At 49.2% G+C, this 27,821-nt stretch overlaps 1 protein-coding gene across 1 annotated transcript in view; it reads right to left on the reverse strand.

Moving 5' to 3' along the window:
- NUB1 (negative regulator of ubiquitin like proteins 1) overlaps nucleotides 1-27,821 on the reverse strand; it is a 260,190-nt gene that overhangs the window by 24,222 nt on the left and 208,147 nt on the right. The window contains exon 13 of the mRNA XM_085632023.1: nucleotides 19,467-19,556. Coding sequence (XP_085488149.1) covers nucleotides 19,467-19,556 — 90 coding nt within the window. The remainder of the gene's footprint in view (nucleotides 1-19,466; nucleotides 19,557-27,821) is intronic.

Raw genomic sequence — 27,821 nt, forward strand, 5'->3', positions numbered from 1 at the left:
ACATCGGTGGGCATTCGTTTATCGTGCCCCTGGTCACTGGCAAGTGACCCAAACTCTGTCCCCTCTGCTTTCAGGTTCTTCTCATCTTCGATGCAGGCTTGGATCACACCGGACACTTCTCATCTTCCCGGCAGTAGCACTTTGCAGCATCTCGCCATTGAAAACAACGAAGATTCCCGACACCATTTGGAACCTATGCACCCGGCTTCCCTGGGTTAGGTAACACGATTACTCCGGTGCTCACATGGGTGCTGGCCTTAGAACCTTCTAAGTATGAAAGGGTTTGCTCAAAGTCCTCTCCTAAGTGTCCTTATTCTTTAAAATTCCAACCGCGACTTTCCCATAGGAATGTACGGAGCTCGCGGCTGTGTTCTCACACTGCACACATCCCCCGTGCGTCCCCTGTGGCACTACCTTGGGTGGATCCTTGGGGTCCCAGCGATTCTACGTGCTCTAGGCACTGTGTCTAGTCAAGTCGTGGTTCTTATACCACTTTCTTAATATATGGTTTTGTCTCCCCCTGGGGCCCACTGTGTATTGTGCTATTTATTGTCGTTTTAGAACTGTAATATTGTGTGCCTTACTCTCTAATCTCATAAAGAGGTTAGTAGAGAGTGTTTAGAAATAAATACATATATTTTATATATATATATATATATATATATATATATATATATATATATATATACACACCTTGTGTGGTTCTCCCTTCATTTGGTCATTCAGGAGGTTATAATCTGGTAAACCAAGCTGCTTTACATTCCTTCGAGACTTAGCCTGTAGGCTGCTCTCCATAGCTACCACTAGGATAGCTTTCAATAAAGGTTGTCTTTAACCTAATCATCAATAAGGGTTGTTTGGACTGGTACAAGGTGCCCCCTATAACTAGTGGACAGCATATACCAGGCCAACTTCTCACAGTGTTCCTTCATTAACATGAGCGCACTGCCCTAAGCAAATGAGGAAACAATTTGCCTTTGCATCCATGCCGTATTACAGCAGAGGGTGCAGTAGCAAAAATATGTTGGGAAGCACACTGATTGTGCCACGTAGAGGTGGCACACAGTCAGTATGTCCTCCGAGGGCACTTCTACGGAGGGTAACGTGGGGTCTAAGGAAAGCCCCCAGGCATCAATGTCTTTAAACATAGGATGGTGTAGCTCCAGTGAAAAGTCAGAGCTGCAGCTTCAAACCACGGCTCTGCCATTCACTTATATGCTCTCCTCAGAGTAGCCGCAAACTGTCAGTGTGCCAGATACCTAAATCAGGCCAGGTGCTTAGGAACCATGATGTCCGGTGAATAGATTGTGGTGAAAGAATTGACTCTTTCATTAGTAATAATCGGGACTAGATTGGGGCTGCCAACTGATTCATGGCAGCTATCCTTGCAGGTCCACCACCACCATCCAGTCTCCATGGTCGAGAGCAGAGAAGACCTGGGCCAGGGTGAGCATCCTGAATTTCTCCTTTCAGAGGAAGAGATTAAGAAGGCGCAGATCTAAAATGGGCCGAAGCCCTCCTTCCTTCTTTGGCAGCAGAAAGTAGTGGGAATTGAAGCAAATTCCTACTTCCGGCACTGGCCTGCTCTCTATAGCCCCTTTGGCCAAAAGGGTTAGTAGTTTCTGCCTCAAAATAGAGAGATAGTCCTTCGTCAGTCGTGAGGCAGACGGCATAATGTGCAGCGGAGATGAAAGGAAGGGCAAGGCATAAAACATGCAGACAATTTGACGGATCCCTATCTGATGTGATCGCTTGTAAACGTGGATAGAATCAGTGGATTATGCCTTTCACTAGGTGGATGTGACACTGTGAGGGGAAACTAAAAGAGGTTTGGCAGGTGGGGCTACTGGGGGTGGACTGTGGTACGCTGAACTTGGCCAGCGGGGCGGTGTGCACCACAAACTGCTGGGGTCAATGCTGCAGTAGGATAGTCTGACTTCGAGGGAATGCCTCTTCTGAGGCCACAAAAAGACCGGAGGAATTGCTGCTGTTGGGGAGGTTGGGTTAGAAAGGTTGCGCGAGAGAACAGTAGCCTGAATCACCTTGAAGCATTCAAGGACAAAGTCAGCCATGTGCCCAAACAAAGGAGTCCCATTGAACCCCATGTTCACTAGAGAGGACATGACGTCGCCTGAGAACCCAGTAGATTGAAGCCAAGCTTGGTGGTAAATGGCAACACTTGTGCCTATGACCCACCCAACATAGTCAGTGGTGTCCAAGCCACACCAAATTGTGAACTCTGGGAAGGACTTGTGCCACAGAGTCCCAAAGTGCATGGGTGTAGTGACCTACCAGACAGAAGTCATTAACCGATTGGTGGGCCAAGTTGACTAAGGAGAATAGCCTCTTCCCAAATGTCTCCACTCTCTTAGACTCCCTTTCAGGGGAGTGGTCGGGAAATGGTTGGGGTAGGTCTGGCTAGTTCAAGCTTGCACTACAAGACTCTCTGGAGAGGGGTGCTGGGACAAAAAAGACCTTCGTCAGGTTGTCCGTTAACTGGTGGGTCGGTACAAGGCTAAGCCCAAGCTCCTAGGAGGGTATTGGTCAAGGCCTCATAGAATAGGAGAAAAGGATCAGAAGCAGTCTGGCCAGGCGTCAAGGTTTTGGTCAGTACATTTGAATTCAGGAGGTGGAGGTCAATCACTTCTGCCACTCTAAGCAGAAGGTTTGTGTAGAATGCCGATTCCTCCTCCAGGACGGTCCTGGAGGACAGAAAATGGCAATTTCCAGAGGGGTATCTAGCCCACTAGCGTCTTACAAGTCCTCATGCCAATTGTAGTCTATATAAGGCTGAGCAAACTCATCACTCCAGTCACCATCATTGTCTGAATCCATTTCAAGGAGGAAGTGGAAAGAATGTTGTCTGCATTGAGGTAAACTGAATGCCAAGACCTCGGTCTAATTCGGTTGCGACGTATGACCAGATTCGAATTAACATCAGAAACTACGATGGGCGCCATCAATTTAGGCAGCAAAGTCGACATGGGCGTTGATGTAACCGCGTAACTTACTGGAGAAGAGGGCAGAAGTGGCTGGGCGGTTTTTCTGGTGCAACGGGTAAATGCACCTACGGTAAGCCAGGAGGAGGGCTTTTCCGCTCTGTGGGACCCGTAGGAGTGCCAGAAAGAGTAGCAGAGATCCAAATAACTAAAGCATAGCTGCACAGAACTCTTTTATCTTGCACGGTGTGACTGAAGGCCACGGAGATTCGGGTTGTGCAAGGAGCAACTGCAGAATCCGCTCTGAAGTTGGTAGACTTTGCGAGCAGGAACAGGACTGTTGGTGCGGTCTACGTGCTTGGTCAGGTGAGTGGGGATGGTGAGTGGGAATGGACCGGCCTCTAGAGAGGCTTTGGGAACAGGACCGGGTATGGGATTGAGCCTTGGGGCAGGAATTGGAGAGTTCCAGATGCAGCTGCTTCTTGTGCTTGGTGATGTACATTTTTGCCTCTCATTCCCTGATGGCCTTTGGGTTGATCGAAGCGCAGTGTCCCCAGGTCTTGGAGTGGTGGCTCGGACTCAAACACAATAAGCACACCTGGTGGGGAGCTATCACAGACATTTGTTTGCAAAAGTCCCTACAGGGCTTAAATTCTGTTGTTTTAGGAGGTGGTGTCCCTTGCACACTGAGGACATTTGGTCAAAAAGAACAAGTTACTTACCTTCGGTAACGATGTATCTGTAAGAAACATTAGTTAGTTAGATTCCTCACCTTAGAATATCCCCAGGCGTCAGACTGGATCCGGAAGATTTTTCGTCAGCAATACCCCTTGCGCGTCGCTAGGCGTCGTCTGCGGCCCCGCGTCCGTCGTCGGCGTCGTGCGCCGGAATGACGTCGGAGTACTTAGACGCCGCCCTCGCGCGCTGACGTCAGTTCTTGTACATAGCTTTCCGCGCCAGGAACGCAGAGCCATGCAAAGACCGACACCGGTGCCAAAAATAAAATCTAGGGGCCTGAAAAGGATAACCTTAACCCTAGATGTCAGTTCGCAGAACGGGGAGGATGGGTGGGTCGGTGAGGAATCTAACTAACTAATGTTTCTTACAGATACATCGTTACCGAAGGTAAGTAACTTGTTCATCTGAAAGAAACACGTTAGTTAGATACCATCCCCGGTGGTGGGTCTGCGAACCAAGATCACATCAGAAAGTCCTGGAGGACAGAACGGCCAAAGAAGCCATCCCTCCGGACTTGGCTGTCAAGGCAATAATGCCTGGCAAACGTGTGTAGCGAAGCCCACGTCGCCGCCTGACAGATGTCCTGCAAAGGGACACCCCGTCCCAAAGCAGTAGTAGCCGCTGTGGCCCGAGTAGAATGGGAGCGCAGCCCAACAGGAGGGTCCTTTTTTGCCAAGGAATAACAAATTTTGATGCACAAAACGACCCACCGAGAGATGGTCCGTTTGTGCACAGCTTTCCCCTTCTTAGCACCCACGTATCCAACGAAAAGTTGGTCGTCCACCCGGAAGTGCTTTGTGCGGTCCAGATAAAAGGAGAGCGCACGTTTTGGGTCCAGACGGTGGAGCCTCTCTTCCTCTTTGGAAGGATGCGGAGGCGGAAAGAAGGTGGGCAAGGTGACAGACTGCCCAAGATGAAATGGAGTCACCACTTTCGGAAGAAAGGAGGGACGAGGCCGAAGGGCAACCTTGTCCGGATGAACAGAGAGAAAAGGAGGCTTTGAAGATAAAGCCTGGAGCTCACTCACCCGTCTAGCCGAGGTGATGGCTACCAGAAAAGCAGTCTTAAGCGTCAGCAGACGAATAGGACAATTATGAAGAGGCTCAAAGGGAGCGCACATGAGAAATGTGAGAACAAGATTCAAGTCCCACTGAGGCATTACAAAAGGGACAGGAGGAAACGTGTGAGTAATGCCTTTTAGAAAGCGTGTAACCACAGGGGACTTGAAAAGAGAAGGCTGGTCAGGAAGCGGCAAGAAGGCAGAGATGGCAGCAAGATAACCTTTCAAGGTGCCCAGGGCAGAGCCCTGCCGGGCCAAAGAAAGAAGAAAGAGGAGAACCTCAGAAAGAGGGGCGGAAAGGGGATCCACAGCCTTTGCTGTGCACCATGCCACAAATTTGTTCCACCGGCAGGCGTATACCGTCTTTGTGGAGGGACGCCTGGCTGCCAGAATGATATCACAGACTTCAGGAGGCAAGTCAAATGGCATCAACTGCCGCCGCTCAATCTCCACGCGTGGAGGTGGAGGCTGGACAGGTTCGGGTGGAGGACCGTCCCCTGCTGCTGCGACAGAAGATCCTCCCGAAGGGGCAGACGTATCGGAGGATCGGTCAGCATACTGAGTAGCTCGGGATACCAGTACCTTCGTGCCCAATACGGAGCCACCAAGATGATTTGGGCCCGGTCGTGCCTGATCTTCTTCAGCACTCTGGGCAGAAGTGGTATAGGCGGAAAGGCGTACAACAGACCGCAACTCCACTCGTGACGAAAAGCGTCGCCGAGCGAGTGCCGCCTTGGAAATTCCAACGCGCAGAACTGCTGACATTGCGCGTTCTCTTCGGTGGCGAATAGATCTAACCAAGGCTCTCCCCACTGCTGAAAGAGACCTTGCGCCACTTCGGAGTTCAGACGCCATTCGTGATCCATCATGCACCGGCGGCTGAGTTCGTCTGCTCTGGCGTTCAGAGAGCCCGCCAGATGTTGAACCACTAGGGTGACGCCCTGGTGTTCCAGCCACGTCCAGAGGCGCAGAGCCTCCTGACAAAGGGTCCACGACCCCACCCCGCCCTGTTTGTTGCAATACCACATGGCGGTGGTGTTGTCTGTGAACACCTGCACGACACTTCCCCTGACAGAGGGAAGGAAGGCTTTCAGTGCAAGTCGGATCGTTCTCAACTCCAACAGGTTGATGTGGAGACGAGACTCCGCCGGAGACCAGAGGCCTCTGATCTCCGCCTCTCCCATATGGCCACCCCATCCCAGGAGGGACGCATCCGTCACTACGACATGCTCCGGTTGGGGAAGGGAGAGGCTCTTGCCCTTGACCCAATCGCGGTCCGTGAGCCACCACTGCAACTGCCGTGCAGTGCCCTCCGAGATCAAGACATGGTCGGACAGGTTGCCGTGATGCTGGGCCCACTGAAACTTCAGGTCCCACTGCAGAGCCCGCATGCGCCGCCTGGCGTGATGCACTAGTAGGATGCAGGAGGCCATCAGCCCCAGAAACCGCAACACTAGCCTGACCGAAACCCAGGATAGAGGCCGAAAGATGGGAATCAGGGCCTGAATATCCCGGACCCGCTGTTCCGGCGGATAGACCCGGAACTGCCCCGAATCGAGAACCGCTCCGATGAAGAGGAGCTCCTGAGAGGGACTCAAGTGTGACTTCGGCACGTTGATGGAAAATCCCAGCAAATGCAGGAGATCCGCCGAAGTCTGGAGGTGGGAGACGACTGTCTGGGGCGAGCCCGCCTTTAACAACCAGTCGTCGAGATAGGGGAAGACTGGAACCCCCGATCTGCGCAGATGAGCTGCGACCACCGCCATCACTTTCGTGAACACCCGAGGGGCACTGGTGAGGCCGAAGGGGAGCACGGAAAACTGAAAGTGCTCTTGGCCCACCGTGAACCGCAGGTAACGCCGGTGGGCCGGCAGGACGGGGATGTGGAAATATGCGTCCTGCAAGTCCAACGCTACCATCCAGTCTCCAGGGTCTAGGGCAGCTAGAACCTGAGCCAAAGTTAACATCTTGAACCTGTCCTTCCGGAGGAAGGCATTGACGTTCCGGAGGTCCAAGATAGGGCGTAGGCCCCCTTTGCCCTTCTTGGGAACCAGAAAGTAGTGGGAATAACAACCACGACCTACTTCTGGGCTCGGAACGCGCTCGACGGCCCCCTTGGCCAAGAGGGCCGAAACTTCCTCGTGGAGAAGATTCAAATGATCCCCCGAGATACGGTGGTGCTGCGGTGGCATGGCTGGAGGGGTCGTCTCGAAGGGGAGGGAGTAGCCCCTTCGGACGATTTGCAGCACCCACCTGTCCGATGTGATGGACCGCCAGTGGAGCAGGTGATGGCGAACCCTGCCGCCCACTGGCGTGGAATGGGCCTGAAAGCTCGGACTAGGAAGGCTTTGAGGCGGATGCTGCCGGGGTGGATGTGGGCTGACCGCGTCGTCCTCCAGAACCGCCTCGGCGGAAACCACGTCCACGACCGCGCGCTGGTTGGTTCTGCGGCTGGTGGCTAGGCGCACGTGAGGAGGCACCCCTTCCTTGGCCACGAAAGGGGCGAAAGGCGGAAGTTTGCGACCGCGGGGCCGAGAGGCCCAAGGACTTGGCCGTAGCCCGGGAGTCCTTAAAGCGATTCAGCGCACTGTCCGCTTTCTTGCCGAAAAGGCGAGTGCCATCAAAGGGCATGTCCATGAGGGTGCTCTGGACATCGCCCGAAAAGGACGTGGACCGCAGCCAGGCGTGACGTCTAAGCGCCACTGAGGTAGAAATCGCCCTACCCAGCGAGTCCGTAGTGTCAAGCCCACATCGGATAGCATGTCGTGCCGCATCCCTCCCATCGGCCAGAGCCTGGGTAAGTCGTGTCTGGACCTCCTCCGGACACAGGGGCAGCACGTCCTCCACCGTATCCCACAGAGAGTGGGAATAACGGTCCAAGAGGCAGGCGGTGTTCAAAGACCGCAGACCCAAGCTAAGAGAGGAGAACAGCTTCTTGCCGAACTGTTCCAGCCTCTTGGAATCCCGGTCCGGCGGAGCGGTCGGGAAGGAGGATTGGGAGGTAGAGGCCTGGATAACCAGGCTCTCGGGGGTAGGGTGTTGGGACAGGAAACTGGGGTCGCCCAGAGCAGGGCGGTGGCGCCTGGCGACGTTCCTATCCACAGGAGGAACTGTGGAGGGCTTGGACCAGGTGCCCTGCAGAACGTCAGTGAGGGCCTCATTGAATGGCAGCAGAGGCTCAGTGGAGCTTGCTGCAGACTGAAGCACCTCAGTGAGGACGTTAGTCCTCACAGCCACGGCAGGTAGCTCGAGCCCAAGGGCTGCGGCCGCCTTGCGCAGCACCACAGAGAAAGCAGCACCCTCCTCCGAAGCCACAGTCGGAGGAGAGATGAATCCAGTGTCCGGAGAGGTATCCAGACTACTGGCCTCCCCAGTTCATCTGCCCAGTCCTGTGACAGTTGAGCCTGAGCGGCCATAGGATCCTCGGATCCCTCCCAGTCGCCCCCATCATCCGATTCCTGGTATGCAGGAGGAAGGATCGGAGCCGGGCGATAGACAAAATGTGTCTCCAGCGGCGCCGAACGCGGCGTCCATTGATGCCGTATCGGTGCCGGGCCCGGACCGGGGCTGAACCGGGGCTCGACGTCGAGCGGAGCTGGCGTCGGAGGTGGTACCGGTGTCGACGCCGGCAGAGGAGGCGTGACGAGGTCGACTGGCGTCGGCGGGGACTCGGGAACGGGTCCCTCGGGCGCTTACGGCGTCGAGGCCGGAGCCGTCGGCGGCGCTGGGGGCGGAGCCGCCGGCAGGCAAGGTTGCCCAGTCGGGTCCGCGGGGCCCGAAGGCGCGCCAGCGGGCGTCGACGGCGGAGCCAGGCTCCTCATGGCCGAGAGGAAGGCACTGACTTCCGCCGGCGTCGCGTCAGTCCCAGGGACCGGTGGGTATGGGGACTTGCGCGGTGCCTGCGGCTCCGCCGGAGCCGCGGGGGTGGAACCACCCTGACCCTCGGCCGAGTTGCGTGACCGGCGAGGGGAGTCCGAAGAGCGGTGTCGCCTCTTGGACTTCTTGGAGTGCTTCGACTTACCCGAAGACTTGGATACCGACGACCGATGATGACGTCGGCTGCGGCTCCACGACCGATCCTTGGACCTCCTCCTGGACCGGGATCGAGAGGGGCGCGGAGCCGAGTGGCGAATCTCGAGAAGCTTACGGGACTGCTCCCGTCTAGCCTTCGAAGTCAGGGCCTTGCAGTCCGAACACGACTCCGCGTCGTGGTCGAGGCCCAAGCAGTAAAGGCACCGGCGGTGATGGTCCGTAACGGACATCAAGCGGCTACAGTCAGCACAGGCTTTAAAACCAGGCATCCTACCGGCACCGGAGTCGAGACAAGATCAAAAAGGATCGAAAAAGTTAGTCAAAAAATGACTAAAGGGGTAGCTCTCCCGGATCTGCGCTTACTGGCGCGGAAAAAAGAAGAACTGACGTCAGCGCGCGAGGGCGGCGTCTAAGTACTCCGACGACGTCATTCCGGCGCACGACGCCGACGACGGACGCGGAGCCGCAGACGACGCCTAGCGACGCGCAAGGGGTATTGCTGACGAAAAATCTTCCGGATCCAGTCTGACGCCTGGGGATATTCTAAGGTGAGGAATCTAACTAATGTGTTTCTTTCAGATCCATAGGTAAAGTTGTCTCAGAGATGACAGGAAGCTCCGGATTCACGTTTGGTGGCGTGGAAAGAAAGGAACTGAAGTCAGCATGCGGAAGTGGCACCTATGTAGACCGTGCAAGTCATTTCCGGAGCGGAATGGTGTCAGTGTGGAGCTGCAAGGCACCAAATTCCATAGTGCAGAGGAACTATGGAAATATTTCTGGAACCAGTCTGACGCCTAGGGAATATTCAAAAGGTGAAGAAACTGCAGCTAGAACGTTCTATCAGAAGTGCTTAGTACATTTTTGACATAGTTCTCATTCCCTTCCCTATTTGTCATATCTGTTATAATGTCTTTTGTGTAGGAGGTTCAGTTTCTTCCATTTTCCATATTCTCTTCGCTATAGCTGTAAGTGATCAGGGCAGGAGAAATTGTCTCCTAGGAATCTCATAGTTCTCAAAAGTAATCAATTGTTCCACATTCATACAGATCTCCTGCTGAGGCAATACTGCTTCCCCCCCCCCACATCTGTAGGTGCCACTCCCTACTCTTGGTGTGGGATTCAAGGAACTCCCAATTGCAGAATGTTAGGTGCATATGGTATCATCTTGTGTGAGTGCCTAAGGCTCCATATCCAGCCATACTTGAGAACTCTTATTTGAAGTTTTTCTTTAATTAATCTCTCTGGGGGTCTAAGGAGAGCCTTGCAACCCTAGCATTTGAACACACAAAAGGTGATGAGAGGATGCTTGCAATAATTTTAACCGCTGGCAGTCGCTCAGGGTAGCATTCCAACCCATTGTTTTTTCTCTACCATGCTACCTCAGATTAGATCGAGCCATGTACAAATCAGTCTTGACCCTGCTCTAATAGGAATAGTCCAGCCCGAACTGCCAAGCCATATCGTCTCTGACTTGAAACAGAAGCAGTTTCAGCAGTTTGGGCTGAATTGCTCCTATTAGAGCAGAGTCATGATTGATTTGCATATGGCTGGGTCAAAACTTAAGTGATATGGTATGCAACATAACGGTCGATTGGGATACGGCCCTGAGTAATTACCAGTGGCTGAGATTAAGTCAAGTATTCCATCCATCACTTTTTTGTATAGGTCAGTGCTAAACTCTAAGTGGGACTGGTATGCCCAGATGTGGATCCAGTGAACCAATTTATACCCAAATGGTTTAGCCCTAAGGGAGATACTGGTCTTGGGTTGCGTGTATTCCCGCATAGAGAGGACTTGGCCTGGCAGTTCGGGCTGGATTGTTCCCTTTGGAGCAGGGTCAAGACTAATTGTATATATGGGACCAAACTGAAGTGGAATGGTGTGCAAAATAGAATGGGATGCGGCCAAGAGTAATTACCAGTGGCTGAAATTAATTCAAGTATTCCATCCATCACTTTTTTGTATACATTGACTCAAGCATTTGCCCAGTTTTCATAGGATTGCTTAAAAAACTATAACAATTCCCTAAAACAAACACATCCATGGTCCAGTATATAACAGCCTCTGATCCACAACAACTTGTTAGTAGGCTTTTCTTTAAGGAGGAGATTGTGGGTCGTTTTACTCATGGTCTCTGCCAGCCATTCTCAAACATAATCAGATTGTTGCTCCTCTCCAGCTTTGGGCGTCAGTCTCTATAGAGGTAGCATCATGAACCTGTGAACTCCAGTAGTCTTCTGTGTAGCTCATCCGCTGTCCTCTGAGTCACCATGGGCAATGGGTAGTCACTCTCTGTGGTGAGCACTGAGTTTAGGTCTGTACTTGATTTACCTCTGAACATTTCCATCATAGATGTTGAGCCACAAAATGCCAGGGGGTAGCGGAAGTAAGATCATACATCCTTTGACCTTAATGGCATCACAGGGAGTGACATTATCAATACTTTTGACGTTGAATCTTACCAGGAAGTGATGCCACATGACCTTGATGACATCATAATCTTTGGAATGGCCTAAGTACCTTAATAACTACATAATTAATCTAACACAACAAACATTTATTTTAGATACTGCCTATATTAGGGTGCGGATATGATATTCCAGGGGGACTTTACTTCTTTCTCTTTGCACAGACACGGGTCTCAATCGCTCTGTGCCGCAGGACACCTGTGGATATATGCCACAAAACACCGAACAGTACCAGGAGCCTAAATTACTTATGGTATAAAGATTCATGGTAATAGTTACCCTAGTGGATAGCACTATGGGAAATGTATTAGTACACCATGGGGGGATTTTAAAAGAATCAATAGAAGTTAAGTTCACATGTATCCATTCATACGCACCAAATATGGAATATGAATGTTATTAACCTTCGTTATTCATTATTGTCAATACATTATGGTTCATGATCATTTGCAAGGCTCTATCATTTGTGCAAAACACAGAGGTGAAGATTTAATTCACATACATACTTTTGCATGTTTTCACAATAATGAAACAAAGCTACCAGTTGTTAATTAATGTGTTCATTATTTTGTTATTTTTTATTTAATTGGAAGAGCATACATTGCACTGCTGAAATTATTTATTTTGCAAAACCGAAAAACAAATGTCCTGGACCCAGTGAAAGCTGCAGAAAGTAAACATGGCTCATCAAGACACTGTTTATCGTCTGTTCTTGCAGAGGCAGCTTGTGAGTTATGAAAGTAGCCAGGACATAACAGCTGCCCCGATTTGTAGAGAGGGAGTAAAGTGACTGAGCCTGACCACTTCTAAGGGAGAACATTAAAAAAATTAATGGTGTCAAATAGTGCATTATAAAGCAGAATTATGACTTTAATTTGCCTAAAAAGTGTATGCCTTGAAAAGGCACTCATTGAATCTTCAAGTCCTTTCATGGACTACACTTTTTCAAAATGTGCTATGGGTGCACATGTCAAAAAATGCCCTCATAATGCCAAAGCCACCCTTTATTCATGGATGTCCTCCCCCATATGTCATAGGTGTTCCCTTAGGCCAAACATTACATACAATATGCCAGAGCTGGAATTTTACTATTAGTGGTGACCATATACCATAGGTGACCCCTGTGTCAAAAACTACCTCTAGTATGTCAATGTCAAAAGTTTGTCATGGTTTCTCCTCCCTCCATCCAGTGTGCCACGGTTGTCTTTACATAAACCAGGATTTACCATTGGCTACTGCTAGCATTTTGCCATGGGTGACCCCATGCCAAGAATTTGCTCCAGTATGTCAGCAACAGCATGTTTCCCTCAATAACCCTATATGTCAATTAGTACTCTTCCATGTTAGGGCCAGTATTTTGACATGTTAGGTTTTGTCTCTAGAGTGCTAGCGCAAGAATTTACCTTCAGTAAGTCAGGGCCAACTGCAGACTCACAACCTTAATATCAAATTCTCTCTCACACTCATATTTACTCAAACTCGTTCTTTCATACTTGCACTCATTCTTACACTTACTCTTCTTACTCTCACTCACTCTTTCTTATTTATTCTCACATATTGTCATCTTGACTGACCTGTTCTCGTTCTTTTGCACTCACTCACAAATTAATTCTTACTCACTCATACTTACACTCAATCTTACTCTCATTCATTGTCATATACTCACTCACTCTGAAGCATTAAGGTCTTGCTCTCAGTTACTCACTCACTATCATGTATTCCCTTTAGCACTCCTTCACACAGTCTAACACGCTTCACTCTTTATTTTTCATTCTCACTCACTCACCTTCAATGCCAGTAAATCTATCACTCACTCAAACTCACTTAATGACTCTCCATCTCACTCGTCTGCACTCACTACATCTCCCTCATTCTCTTGCATTCATTTTCACACTAACACACACTCACACATACACATCCTCTTTCTCACACAAACATGCTCTCCCAGCACACACGAACACATGATCCCTTGGAAAAAAACATTGTATTCATTAGTATGCTAAACAAGAAAGCCAGAAAACAAAACAAGGAGGGTGGAGTCCTGATGCCAATAGGGTGATTGCCCCCGCGTTCTTGGCAATGTTTTTGCCACTTCGTAGGCCAGGGGGCCACAAAAGCAGTGCCAGGGGTTGCAAAGGTAAGCCAGGGTTCATAACTATGACCCCTGATGACCCCACATCAATGTTCATTTTGCCAACTCTCAGCTCTTCTTTCTATCCAGTTTGCCTCATTACCCCTCTCTCTCACACACATGTATACCTCTCTCTGCCTCTCTGAGCACCCCCACACCACTTTCTCTATAGTACTTCTCTTGCACCTCCCCCCTATTCTCCCGCTCTCTCTTTGAACTTGGTCTCATCCGTCTCGCACGCCTTTTATTTAGATGTCTCACCTGTTGACCCTCTCTGCTGTCTCTATCTAAACGGTTTCTTTGTGGTCTTTGTCACAAATGTCTCTCCCTCTACATCTGTCATTTTTCTGCCGGTCACGTCTCTCACTGGTGTTTCCCACTTCTGTAGTCTCTTTTTAGCCTTTCCCTGTTATTTCTCAACTTACTGGTGTGACCTTTTTCTTTGTTCTAGTCTCTCTACTCCCCCTGGTCGTCAGTAAACACTTCCTTTTGCCTGATCTGTCTTATTTCCTTCTCAACTGACAATGTCAAGGACAAGGAGGGACATTCAGACACCTATGCCACGCACTCTCAACTAGCAACACTAAATTATGTTGCAATTGTTATTTTCAGTTTGAGCACACGCCTTCACAAAACACTAAGGCAGGTCAGGACAGAGCCATCAGTTCAGGGATAGTGGCAACATTTTGTTTCATTGCAGTATGAGTTCCACTGCTGAGTTTATTAGGGTCATCCAAATGTCCCTGTTTGCTGTAGGATAAGAGAGTTTATAATGGCTCACAAGGGCACTGTTGAACTTTTGTTCCTGGCAGCGCTTTAGGGACATTTTAGGGAAGATGTACAAGTGCCTGTGCCAGGTGTTCGACAGGGAAAGCCAGCAGTAGCAGTTGCAATCCCTGGCAACCCCTAAATGATGTTCATGTTTTCCATAATTCCCTCTGATGCGTTTAGGTATTTAGTTAGTCAATTCTTGCTATACTTTTGCATCTGTTGTGTTGGTGTCTTATTTCATGTTCCTCGATGTTAGGTGCCTCTTCCAATGCAGTTGCTTCCAGTTTCCTTTGCCACAGCCATATTCTTCTGTCTATTCCCATGCTACCGGAGGGTCATTAAAACAAAATGTTGTTATTGTGGGGCACTATTTTCAATTTGGCTGGGAAAAGTAAGGCATTCTTCATATTTATTTCTGTGAAGCCATGATTTTAAAAAAACAACAAAAAAATTGAAGAATCTGTACTCAGTCTTTGGAATTTAGTAATCTGGTCACTGGTGGTCTTGCAGGTGCCCCAGGTGGAGGCAGTCTCGTTGACAACCAATGCACTTTCAACAGTGCATAGAACATAGTGCCACAGGTGCCACTGTCTGGTCTGGACTATCACCGCTCCAGAAAGCACACCATGTCAGCTACTTCTGTTACTTATGGGAAGCCCACTCTGCGTATGTAATTTTCCCTTGCACACCCTTCTGAATCGTCAGTCCCGTATTCTAGATATCATACTCTTCCAGTGAGAACAAGTACTTATTCGCAGAGATCTCTGGTTACCGCCTGTAGTTCTTTCATTGAACCCTTTGTCTTTCCAACAAGTTCAGACATTTTCCTAAGGTCATCTCTGTGGAGTCCCTGGTCAACGACTACTGCATCAGTTTTAGGTTCCAGAAAAGCTCTTGTACGTGTTATGGTCACCACTGTTGTGTCTAATTTTTCCACTGTCTACACATTCTTGAACACGCCTGATCTACATTTGCAAGAGTCTTAGGGCAGCCATATCTGCATTACCAGTTTGCGGCAGGTCTTGGACATTCTTTCCCTTTCCCAAATTACTGTAGCTTATTGCAATTTTCAGATTTTTCAGTGTGGTTCTCTATGGGGTAGGGAGTATTTCTCAGAGTGATCACTTATAGTTGTCAGTACATTCTTTGCTGCTCAGGTCAGCTTTTCGGCTATCTTCAGGTTAGACCTTGTGGGCTCCATCAGGCTCAGCCCTCCTCTACTTCACCATTTCTTGTTTCTGGGCAAGCGCTTATGGTGGAAGCAGTGCTTAATTTGAAAAAATAAATAAATGGCAGGGCTTTCGTCAGGAATCCACTGCAGCTTGCACCACACATTGCCCCTGCTATGCTGTCAATGATAGTGACAACACAACTACTAACCATCACACTGCTATAAGTGTGACAATTCAAACTATTTCAGGCCCCCAAAGCTATAAGAAGGGCTTGGGGCAGGTAACAGACATTTTTAATATACATTGAATTAATAATTTATTGTTGTTGATGTCAGCTATGAATTAGCCAGACACCGCCACCTTGTGGCAGACTGTCGCAAGCACCAGTGTTGACAAATCACTGCCAGTGCCGAGCAATAGAAACCACAGGCTCAAATTAAGCACTAGGTGCAGGGTATTCTGGTGCCCTGCTGACATTGCTGCTGCCAGACATGTATTTGGTGACAGTAAATGCTCACCAAGTTATTCCTTCCTCATTGGGCCTGAAGGCGACTCTCTATACCCTAGTCCAGGGCACTTAAACACCTCAAAAGTGTCTTGCTCATTCTACAATCATTTCATATGTCATTTAAATCTATTCTCATAATCATTTTTCTATGTGCTGTCTCCACTATTAGCTCGCAAATTGTCCCTCTACAGCATTGTTCAGCGTGCACTGATGCCTCAGAAGTGCTTCCCCATTTCATTGAAGCTTCTCAAAACATTACACTGCTTGTCCTGCAAGGCATGTTATGCAGGAGGGTACCTCTCCAGCTCCTCATTCATCTCTCGCCACCTTGTAGGTTTGCAGGCCATCTCTGTTTTTTTGCTGGAGGGCTAGTTTGCTTTAATGGAGCTGTGAGTATGTATCACTTCTGTCCTCCCTCTGGCTGCCCAGTGCTTCAGAGGATTGGAACGGTTTGCACGATCCTCTCGCCTTCTCTCTCACTCACTGTGCAGGTGTTCAATGCCAGCTAGCTATGGGACCTGGCCCCCATTTTATTTCTTGGTAGTGCCACTATTGATCAGCCACACTGCTTTCAGGGCCTCAGTCCTGTTTGGATTTCAGTGCCTGCGGTTCCACTCACTTTCTAACATCTGTTCCGGGTGGATGGCTCAATTACATGCAGGATTAGCTATGCTCGGATCAGCCAAAACAGCGCTCCTCAGAAATGTCGCCTCACTGCATGGGTGCCAAGCCAAGTCCCCTTGCCAGTACGCTGTTAATAATTTGTCTATAGCCATCTAGTAAATTAACTTCCACATAAACAGTTTTTGCTGTTGGTTCTATGATTTTCTCCCATGTTTCTATTTTTATTTTGATTCTCAGGCTCCAAGTGAATCTTTTCCCACCAGTGCCTCTTTACCATCCCATTTGTTTTCTAGAGAGGTCTCTTGATCTCTGATGTTGAGTGTTGTACAGTTCCCCTAGCCTAAAAAAAAAAATGATGCCACCAAAAGGGAAAGAGCAATACAATAAAGCACATAATGCGAGTAGGCCATGAACTGGAAAAGGAGATAGGTTTTTAAGAAAGATAATCCTGATAGACTTTTAGAGAGTAGGGAAAGAAGAACCACAAAGTTGGAGGCAAAGGCACAGTTCTCATTGATTGTAGTTTGAAGCATGTCGGCCTCACACTACTGGTAATTTCTGCCTCTCACTTTCCCTAACAATGTTCCTGTTGTCTGCTCTCTTGTCCTCAAAATGGGGTCTAGTAAATGAATAAGCTCAGGGCACATCTTCCGTCACTTCTTCCTAGGGTGGTAAACACAATTACTGTCTTCCTTCTTTGTTTGGTTCTAAAGCGTATGAAGTGTCAGAGATTTTGAGAGAATTCAATCCGCAACTGCTATTACACTCTTGCATTGATGAACAACTCAGGCATGTTTGGCCCTATCCAACCTTATAATTCTTATCTAGTTATAGGATTATAGCTGAAAATGGGTTATTCATTTATCTCACATAAGGCAGCATTGCTTCTTGTGTGTGATCAAAGGGAAGTTAAATTTGAGGCTCTTTCGAAGTTGCAAATTTTAGCAATATCATATGGGGCAGTGAGAGGATTGGGTCTCATCTGCCGTCTCTTCAATTGTTTCTCCACAGACCTATTCATCATAGGGGGATTCAGCAGACTTATCCTTGAATTTCTCATCCCTGGGACACTCGTGACAGAGGTACAGTCTTGTCTGAGAGATACATGGGTGCTGGATTGTAGAATTAAAGCGGTGGAACTAGGAGTTGTGTTCTATAATTAGGTAGTGGTGTAAGCGTGACATGATTAAGGAGCCTTCTGCATTTAGTATAAAACAAATCAATCATCTACCTCAGTGCATGAAGGAGTCTGGTCGCTCTTGGAGCCCATTTAGCCATAGGCCTATAAATCATGGACTTAGAGGATAATGCTCATAATAAAGCTATTCATGTACATGCTGGAAAAAAGGATCCTCCACATTCTGTTCTTCATCTTCTGTTGGTCTTCCATTGACCCTGCTTACTTCAGTCACCCAACATGAGATCAATATCTAGCATGTGAAAGATATGAAGTGGCATGCATAGACCTGAGATATGGGTAGGCGGTTTGACTGACATAAGAAGGTTTCAGTAAGAAGTAGAGGATACCAGCGAAGTTACAGATGCAATTAATGTGTTATGTGCAATTTTCATTGAGAATGTAAGTCTTTTTGACTGCGTTAGCAGGATCATCGATAAAGTGTGCACAAGTGTTTCATCAATGAGGAAATGATCAAGGGCAGGAGGAAAGTCCTGGATGCCATTGGCACAGTTGATTTAGTCAACAAAGATGATCTTGTTACAAATGTGGTGTTAAGGGTGGTACCACTGAGGGTGACTTTGAGGCAAAGAGGATAAACCTTTGATCACAAATGATGGCCCACTCAGTGAAGTGATCAATGACGAGCTGACGTGTGGCTGAACCTATTTTATCACTGACCTAGGATGACAGGCTATTGGGGGGGGGGTCAGGAATAAAAAGGTTTTTAGTACTTAGTGGGGGTTTTCAGGCCTTTCAAATGGAGCTACAAAGCTTAGATAGCGTGGATAGTGTTATGTCCATTATAGCTGCTTTATTCAGTAAAGAAACCCTAACACTTTTAACCCCTTCCAGTGTATCCTCTACATATAGGGGTAAACGAAGTAGGAATAGATGGGGCTGCAGAGAAACAGCACCCTTTAAAACAAACATTAGTCACATATTGCTCTAACTTTGAAAACCCTGGAGGAAAGAACTTACATTTGAACAGTCACTGGTAGATAGCTGGAGGGTGACTGTACATAAACTCTGTGTATGGATCATGTGAAAATATATTATTCAAGCTGCAAAATGTGAATTGTTTAAAAAGTTCTTTGTGGCCTTGACAGGTGTTTCAGTTATGATCTCCTGACAAATATAAAGACATATTTTTCCCTCTCTGTGCAACAAAGATCCAACCATAGGCTCAAAAGAAAAGCCCTAAAGTCGGCCATGGGTACAGTTAAAGGAAATATTAAAACCTCATGCAGAAACGTTTGAAATACTTATTATCTGAAATGTTTGTCCTTTCTTTGATCAAATTCTGTGGTAAACACGGACCAGACTTTCATATGTTGCTGTGAATAACCAGTTTCTGGTGAAGGTCTGCCTCACAAACGAATTACAATAGGAAAAAAAGAGATGTACTGCTCACAGGGGAGAGTTGTTGAGTGCACAAGATCTCATTGGCCGTAAGGTAGCCATTTGCACTTTAACTGGTAGGCTACTAAAGAGACACTGCTGTATTGCATGTGTGCATGTTAATGCTGTTAATATTGCTATTTTGAAATGCCACTGGAGATTCCTAGCTTGACAATAAGGAATTATTAAAGCATATTAAATACCCAGTGCTGAAGAACTCTAATCAGCAGCATCAGCCAAATCACCACATCACAAATCAGCTTAAGACAGTCAGGGAAGGTACTTTATTTCTATGCCCACACAGCTGACTCTCAAAAGTTGCAAAATGAAGAGACAAAGTGTGCCAATACTAGTACATTTATAGTTACAAAAGTGATGACATTTGTGCTAGTACCATTGGATACAGTATTTAAAAGAAAATCAGCAATGACAAAATGGCACATACCTGATCAATACTCTCTTGTGGAACTGTAAATGAGCTACTTAGCCCATCATCATCGTTTGACCATACTAGCTCAGGATGATCAAGCAGAATCTAAAACAGAAACAAATTGATAGTTTACTACAAAAGTCCAAAAGAGGCGTTCTACCACCCTCTGTCAATTCAGAAAGCAACTTAAAATCCACCTCTTCATGAAGCACCTATGCCTGGACACCTAACAGCTCAGGCATTACTCTAAAAAGCCTTCACTGGCCAACATTACCCTCAACACTTTAAATAGACATTTTCTTCCCCTTCGACCCCTCTTCATCCAGTATTGTTGATACTTTTCTTCTAAGAATAGTGTGTTGATTTTGAAACTGGTAAAATTATTTGTAAACCTAGATTTTCAAAATGAAAAATCAGAAATGGTCAAGTAGCAGTTCATCCGCAGTTCAAGGTTTAAGTCGCCCCTGACATATGTCAACAGAACATTACGTACATTTCTCTATTGTATGCACAGAGGACACAAATTTTAGTGTGTGTTTATAATTTTACGGTACTACAAAAATCATCTATAGGGAGGAGAAGCCTAGTGCGCAACCAAGATGGCCGCGTAGGTGCGAGGCTCCCGAGGACCTCCGCAACCTCCTACGTTTATCCTGTCTTCATCCTGCATTGGTTGAGGGGACTGTGTCGGTGAGCCTGAGCCGAGGTGGTACCCGTTTTCCGTTTTTGAATCGGACCCCGGGTGCCGGGGTGAGCACCGACTGAAGTTTGCGGCCTACTTCCCTCCTGACCCCGGATTCGAGTTTGGGGGTAACCCAGTGGCGAAGTGAACAACAACGGCGGGCTGGGCCTGGCGAGTCGCGCACCCCGCACTTTCACTTTCGCTTTTGACTCCCCTTGCCATCATCGCAAGTGGGATTACGGCGTTTCTTTGTGTTGGGGTGGCCTCGCTGGGAGACCCTGCCTGCCTGCCTGCGGTGGCCCGCTCTGCCGTCCTGGGGTGACCCCCGGGGCTCTCGGCCTTGATTGATTGCTTGCTCTCCACTGCGTACCTGGTGAGGTCGCGAGCCACACGACGATGGCCACGAAGCAGGAAGGGGATCGGTTGAACGCCAAGTCTACCCGGCGTGGCACCACGCATCAGGCCAACATTATGGACCGCTACACCCTCCCGAAGGGGTCTCCCGGCGGATCGCACAAGTCCTCCGAGTGCCCCTCGGATGCCCCGGATTTGCCTGCGGATCTGACTTTGCAGGATGTTATGGGCGCCATTGCTGAGATGAAGACCTCAGTGGGCCAGCAATTCGACACCTTGGCACATAAACTCGACGCGGTCCTCATCGACGTCAACCTTGTTAGAGCCGATCTCTCTAAGACAAACGACCGGGTCGACTCTTTGGCCCACACCGCGTCGGGCCTCAGGACTGAGGTAGCGGCCCTTCAGACGGAGGTGCATCGGCTCCGTCAGGCAAGTGCGCTCCTGGATCGGCGCCTGGAGGACTCCGAGAGCAGGGCCCGGAGGAATAATATCCGCATTATTGGAGTGCCCGAGGGACGGGAGGAGTCGGCGGCGGATCTCTTTGTGGAGGACCTGATCTCTACCCATCTCCAGCCTAAGGGGCTGAGTAAATTCTTTGCGGTGGAGAGGGCCCATAGAGTTCCCGGAGGCAGGCCGAAGGTCGGAGCCCCTCCGCGGCCTCTTATTGCCCGTATTTTTAACTTTCGGGACAGGGATGCGATTCTGCAAGCTTCCAGACTGCAAGGGCCGATTAAGCTGGAAAACATGGAGGTGAACTTTTATCCTGACTTCACGCAGGCGGTCCAGAAGCAGAGATTGAGTTTCCTGGGTGTCAAGCGGCGGCTTCGGGACATGAACCTAAAATATGCCATGCTCTTCCCGGCCAGGCTGCGGGTGGAGGCTGATGGTCGCACTCACTTCTTTGACCGTCCTGACATGGCCGGGGACTGGCTGGACACTTTGTCTGGGGGACATGGTCGGGATGGGGGGGGCGAGGGGAGGTGAGCGCTCACCAGACCGGGTCTGAGGTACTGACACCGTGGCTCAACCCGGGTGATGCCACTTTTGGCCATGCTTAGGGTCTTTTGCCTATTGTGCCTTGTTTCCCCTCCATGGGAGGTTGTGCTGGGTCTCGAGGGGGTTCTCCCTCCTCCTCTAGGGGGGTCTTAGTAGTTCCATTTACATAGGGGCGACAGGCACACTGCAAGTTGGGGGGGCTGTTTGGGCTCATGCAGGGGTGCAGGGAGGGGGGAGTTTTGTTGGGGCTGTTGGGTTGGGGTTGGGTATTGTTTATTTGTACCACAAGGCAGATGTATTGTTGTGCTACTTCTACAGTGCTCCCTGGGGGGAGATGGCTCGATTTCGGCTATGATGGGGGGTAGGGGACTGAGTCTTTTGTCCTGGAATGTCAATGGACTGGGGGACAGGATAAAACGGGGTGTGGTCCTGCAGTTTTTAAAACGTATTTCTCCCGATATAGTATTTCTGCAGGAAACGCACCTCATTGGAAACTCCTTTCGTGCTATGAATAGACGGGGCTATCGCCTTATAGCCCACTCGGGCTTCACTTCTGGTTCGAGGGGCGTGGGAATTATGGTTAAAACTTCGCTCCCGTTTGAGATGGATGAGGTGTTCCACGATGACAGGGGACGATACACGGCTCTGGTGGGTAGATTGGAGGGTAGAGTGATTGTTTTAGTTTCTGTTTATGTTCCGCCAGGGTTGCAAACAACTACTTTCACTGATCTGGGACGCCTCCTCCTTGGCCTTCCGGAGGGGATTCTAGTGGTTGGGGGAGATTTTAACGCTGTAGTTTCCGGTACTGAGGACCGTCACCCTCCCAGGGATCTCCCCCGTGCCCAAGCGTGGCTGTCCGGCCTCTTGGATACATTGGGGCTGGTGGATTGTTGGCGGCTGAAACACCCTACGCAGATACAGTACACCTTTCATTCCGGGGCTCATGGCAGTCTTTCAAGGCTTGATTATGTTCTGATGCCAGCGGCACAGGCGGGGAGGGTTGGGGAGGTACGACATTTGGCGCGGGGTATTTCGGACCACTCCCCGCTCCTGCTGCATTTCGACATTGTCCCGAGGGGGGAGGGGAGGGTGGTCCCGGTCAATCCCTGGTATCTGCGTGACCCCACAATTCGCGCAGATTTGGTTAAATCTCTGGAGCGGTATTTTGAAGATAATGTGGGGTCTGTATTGTCTGCGGTCTCTCTGTGGGAGGCGTTTAAGACGGTAATCCGGGGGGAGGCCCTGTCCCTCATTTCCCATTCCCGGAGGCGCGGGCGGGAGGAGGTGAACCGTATTGAAACTGAGATAACTGAATTGGAGGGTGATCTGGAATGTGGGGTAACGGATGATAAACTGCATGCTCTCCGACTCAAACAGGCGGACTACAAGGCCCTAGTCACGGAGGCAGCCAGGGGCCTGAGTAGAGAGCAACAAGGGCGACTGTATGATGTGGGTGATAAGGCTGGTAAATTGATTGCGTGGCTGGATAAAAAGGAGAGAGCGAGTCGAGTTGTCCCGTCGATTGAGAGACTGGATGGTGTGTGTGTCACTGAGCCGGAGGAAATTGTTGAATGTTTCGCTGAGTATTTCCGTGGGGTGTATTCCCCGGTATCTTCCTGTTCGGAAGAGGATTCCCATGACCTGCTCAAAGACATTGCGCTGCCTTCCCTTTCGGAAGAGGATAAAGTGTCGTTGGATGCCGCCCCTACATCTGAGGAGATTGCCCTCGCCATACGTTCGGTCGCTTCCGGCAAGGCCCTGGGTCCTAATGGCCTTCCCATCGAATTGTACAAGCTGCGACCGGATACGCTGGCGCCACATCTCCGCGCTATGTTCCTCGCGGCCCGTTCGGCGGGCTCCCTCCCGCTGGACCAGCGTCTGGCCACTATCGTGGTTATTCATAAGGAGGGGAGGCCGCGGGATCGGGTCACGTCCTACAGGCCCATTTCTCTGTTGAATGCGGAGCCCAAAATTCTCGCCAAGGTGCTGGCTAATCGGCTGGTTAGCGTGGTGTGCGATCTGATTCACCAGGACCAGTCCGGCTTTATCCCTCATCGCAACACCGCGCTTAATCTGCGGCGTCTGCACGGGGTGCTCGCGTGGGTCCCGTTCATACGAGAGCCAGCCGTTTTGGCGTCCTTGGACGCCACTATGGCGTTCGACATGCTTGAATGGCCGTATATTTGGGCGATGCTGGCGAAGTTTGGTTTTGGCCCGGGATTCATTGGCTGGGTGAAACTGTTATACTCCGGACCTCTGGCGCAGGTGGTGGTGAACGGTAGAGTGTCGGCTCCGTTTTAGCTGGGCAGGGGTACGCGGCAGGGCTGCCCGCTGTCGCCGCTCCTCTTCGCGCTTGCCTTGGAACCCCTGGCGGAGTGGCTGTGGTGGGAGCCTTCCATTCGTGGTCTCCGTTGGACCCCTGAGTATGAGGATCGCGTATCTCTTTACGCAGATGATATCCTTTTATACCTTGCTTCCCCGCGTAAATCGCTGATTGTATTAGTGGATGTTTTGCATTCCTTTGGCCGTAATTCTGGCCTAGTCATCAACTGGGCTAAATCCTGTGTGTATGTCCTCTCCGGGGAGACTCCTATCCTACCGCGGGGCTGCCCTATCCAGGTCGCCTCGCAGGGATTTAAATACCTGGGTATCTTTATTACCCTGGATGCTGAGGCCCGATATAGACAAAATTTGCTCCCCCCCTCCAGCGCCTGAAGGAGGACGTGGCGCGTTGGAGGCGCCTGCCGCTCTCGTCGCTTGGCCGTGCGGCATTGTTTAAGATGATGTCGCTGCCACGTTTCCTATATGCTTTACAGAACACGATGGATGTTGTCCCGGCGCGCTACTTTCGCGAGGTAGAGAGTTTGCAGCGCCAGCTATTCTGGGATGGGAGGCCGCGTATCGCCCTTGCGAAGCTGACACTCCCGTGGTATGACGGGGGGGTCGCCCTCCCAGACATAAAACGGTACTACTAGGCCTCCCAGCTGGCCGCGATAAACCACGGCCTTTACGGGCCTGCTTTAAACCCGGCCTTTGAGATGGATAAACTATTACTGCCGGGTGGTGACTACAATCGGGCGCTTTATTCTCGATCGCTCGACGCGCGTCTGACGGGCCCTACGCGGGTCATGGTACGGGTGTGGCACGCGGCAAACTTGGTGATGGGGTGGAAGGATCGATTGACCCGGGCGACGCCACTGTATGCCTCTGAGCGGCTGGGCTCCCTGTGGACCTCGAAGGGCTTTGAGAAGTGGGACATGATAGGCATCAGCAGGGTGGGCGATCTCTGGACGAGGGGGGGATTCAAAACATTCGATGTGCTGCAGACGGAATTCCAGTTGCATGACAGGGAGTACTTTCGATATCTACAGGTCCGTCACGCGCTGGTCTCCGTATTCCCGGATGTTGCCTCCATCCCGGAGTACTCCCCTCTGGAAGATAGAGTGCTAGATGGGCATGTGCCGGATGGCACGATTTCCTTGATTTACAAAAAGCTCATCAATGATCGCTCGGGACTGTTGACTAGCCTTCGTGAGGCGTGGGTCGCCGATAGATTGGAGCTGGACGACGAGGACTGGGTGTCTGCGGTGGCCTCCCCGAAAGAGGTGGCCATACCGGCCCGCCTTCACTTCGTCCAGCTCAAAATACTCCATCGGGTCTATGTTACGGGGCCTGGGTTTGCTGCGTATGGGATATTCCGTGGATGGGTTGTGTAAGCGTGGGTGTGGTTCATTGGGGACCTTCGTCCATATTTTGTGGGAATGTGCGGAGGTGGCGCGATTCTGGCGCGGTGTGCATGCGGTGTTGCGGGCGGTCACACATGTGCCGCTGCTTCCTGAGGCGAGGAGGTGTCTGCTAAATGTGTGGGAGCCGACTGATTACTCAGTGCCGCAGACGTGGTGGGTGACTCTGGGCTATATGGTGGCAAAGCGTGACATAGCGCAACGATCTCGGCATGGAAGGACAACATGGATTGGTGTATGTTTCGGGAGAAAGTGGTGTATGTCGCGAGAGGTAAGCCTGGGAAATGGGTAAAAGTGTGGGGCCCCTGGAACTCCTACCGTGGCGGAATTTGTACCCCGCCGCTGACGCCTGAACTGGCACTGGCCCCGTCTCCCTAGTCTCCTTGTCTCCTTGGTTCTGGGTACGGAGTCCACTTTGTCTACGCTCTGGCCTGTCCCCCCCCGCTTTTCCTGTGTATTGGTAGAGTCCTCCCCGGGGGAGCGCATACTGCTGCTTCGATTTTTTGCTGCCTTGTGGATTTGTTTGTTATTTCTTACATAAAAATGGAACCGCCATCTGGGGGGTCCGGACGGTGTGGCCGCCAATGTTTTTTCTTTCCAACTCCTGTGATCTCTCTCACGCTGCAGCGTGTGTTTCCCACTTGTATTCTATGCTCTTATCGTTTGCTAGCGGCCGGCCCGAAGGTTGTAGGCCCATTTTTGTAACTCTTTTGACTTCTGTAATAGAGGTTTAAAAAAAAAAAAAAAAAACCATCTATAGAATTTAAAGCAATAAAATGCCTCGAATTTTAGAACAAATACCCCATTTGTTTTTATTTCACATCTGGGTTTGACCTTTTATTGTTTGCAGAAATATATCTCCGTTCTTGTCTGTCCAAGTTGCAATATTATAGGAGCAATCAAGGTTAAAATAGCTGTTTAAATCTTAGAACACTACTTTTTTTGCTCATTTTACGTCAGATCTGTAGGTTGATAGAGTGTGCTCAATTGTAGCCAAACCAGACTACTCTTTCTTGTAAATTGGACAAGCACTGGCAAATTCAATAGGTCTGACGTGGGCAAGTGGCACATTTAATATAGTTTTCCAGGTATGTATAAAAGGAGCTGAAAGATTAAAAGTATTTTTTTTTTTTTAAAGTAAAAAGTGGCAGATATAAGGTTGCAAAAAAAATAATCTGCACCCTCACAGCAGGTGGCCATCTTGAAATGGTAGTGCATACTTATAAATGTTATACTGTTCCAAGATGGCCACCATATTTAAACTATTTAGCCCAAAGATGTGGCTTCATTACGGCAATCCTTGGAAATTATGCAATGGGAGATGCTGAAATGGACCAGCCTACCTTTCTCAAGTTCTAGCTTTCCAAGGCTGCCAGGTGGTCATGTGTGCAACCGTTTGCCAATGATGGTGGTTAGGGGACACCATCTTGCATTCTGTAATTTTTATTTTAATATTCTAAAAAATGCCTCGAAATGGCAACATTCGTAGTGTTGTTGGTTCGAAGGCTGGAGAAGACTGTTTGTCAGACAAAGTGTGGTGCCCCTTGACAGCTATAAGCATTCATTTCTCAAATGGTTTTATGTGATTGCATACAAAATATGCATCATGTATCTTACTGTGTGTTCTGGATCTTTTCACAAGTAGGATAGAAAGACTGCTGCAGAAATCACTAGCATTTCTGGCATGAGGAATACTGCGTTAAATCTTGCTACCTCTAGGAGGGAAAAGTTATTAAGGATTTTAAAGGTGCTCCTTGGAAAGCAGTTATAATTCCATCTTTAAATTCTGATGGGCTCAAATTTAATATCAGTATATCTCTAAAGCAAAGGTCTTGACCTTTTACAGATGGAATAATGAAAACAAGTTTCTGAATCCTCTAAAAGTATGGTAGGTGTGCAGGATATACACACATGTGAGAACACAGAGATGATAGGTTGAAGGGATAAGTGAACAGTAAGCACACAGAGCAGTATGCATGTTCTCACAACACACCAGGAACCCTGCATTTGGGGTGCTTACCTGCAGGGCGTAAAAAAAGTAAATTACCACATGCGTGTAGAGAAATATCAAGCAAGAAAATGAAAAAATGCATTTTCAGACATCACATCACATATGCTTTGACACAAAGAATTTAACCACAACTATCACAACCAACCATGAAGATTTTAAACTGCAACAAATACTTTCTAGCCCAAATCATTGCGCAAGACACACACTAGATGTCATATTTGTACCCTTAGTACAAGCCATAGTTACAGACAACTCTCCCATAAGCTGGAGCGACCAAAATATCATCACTTTCAAGATCCACACACCTATCAATAACACTTTCGAGAGAACAAAAACCAACAATAAACGCTCGCACAATGGAAAAAACTGGACAGCCAGACACTCAACGTCCACCTTGAAAAAACCCCAATAAACATGCGGACGAAAGAAACACCTTCTGCAACTGGATCTCCCCTGTATTGGACAAACAGATTCCAACAAAAACCACATCCAGAATTGACCAAAAAAAAAAAAGAACAGATGAGTTAAGGCAACACCAAAAGAATGAAAACACAACTCAACACACTACGACGCAAATTGAG

The sequence above is a fragment of the Triturus cristatus genome, chromosome 10 (assembly GCF_964204655.1).
Source record: "Triturus cristatus chromosome 10, aTriCri1.1, whole genome shotgun sequence".
NCBI lineage: Eukaryota > Metazoa > Chordata > Amphibia > Caudata > Salamandridae > Triturus > Triturus cristatus.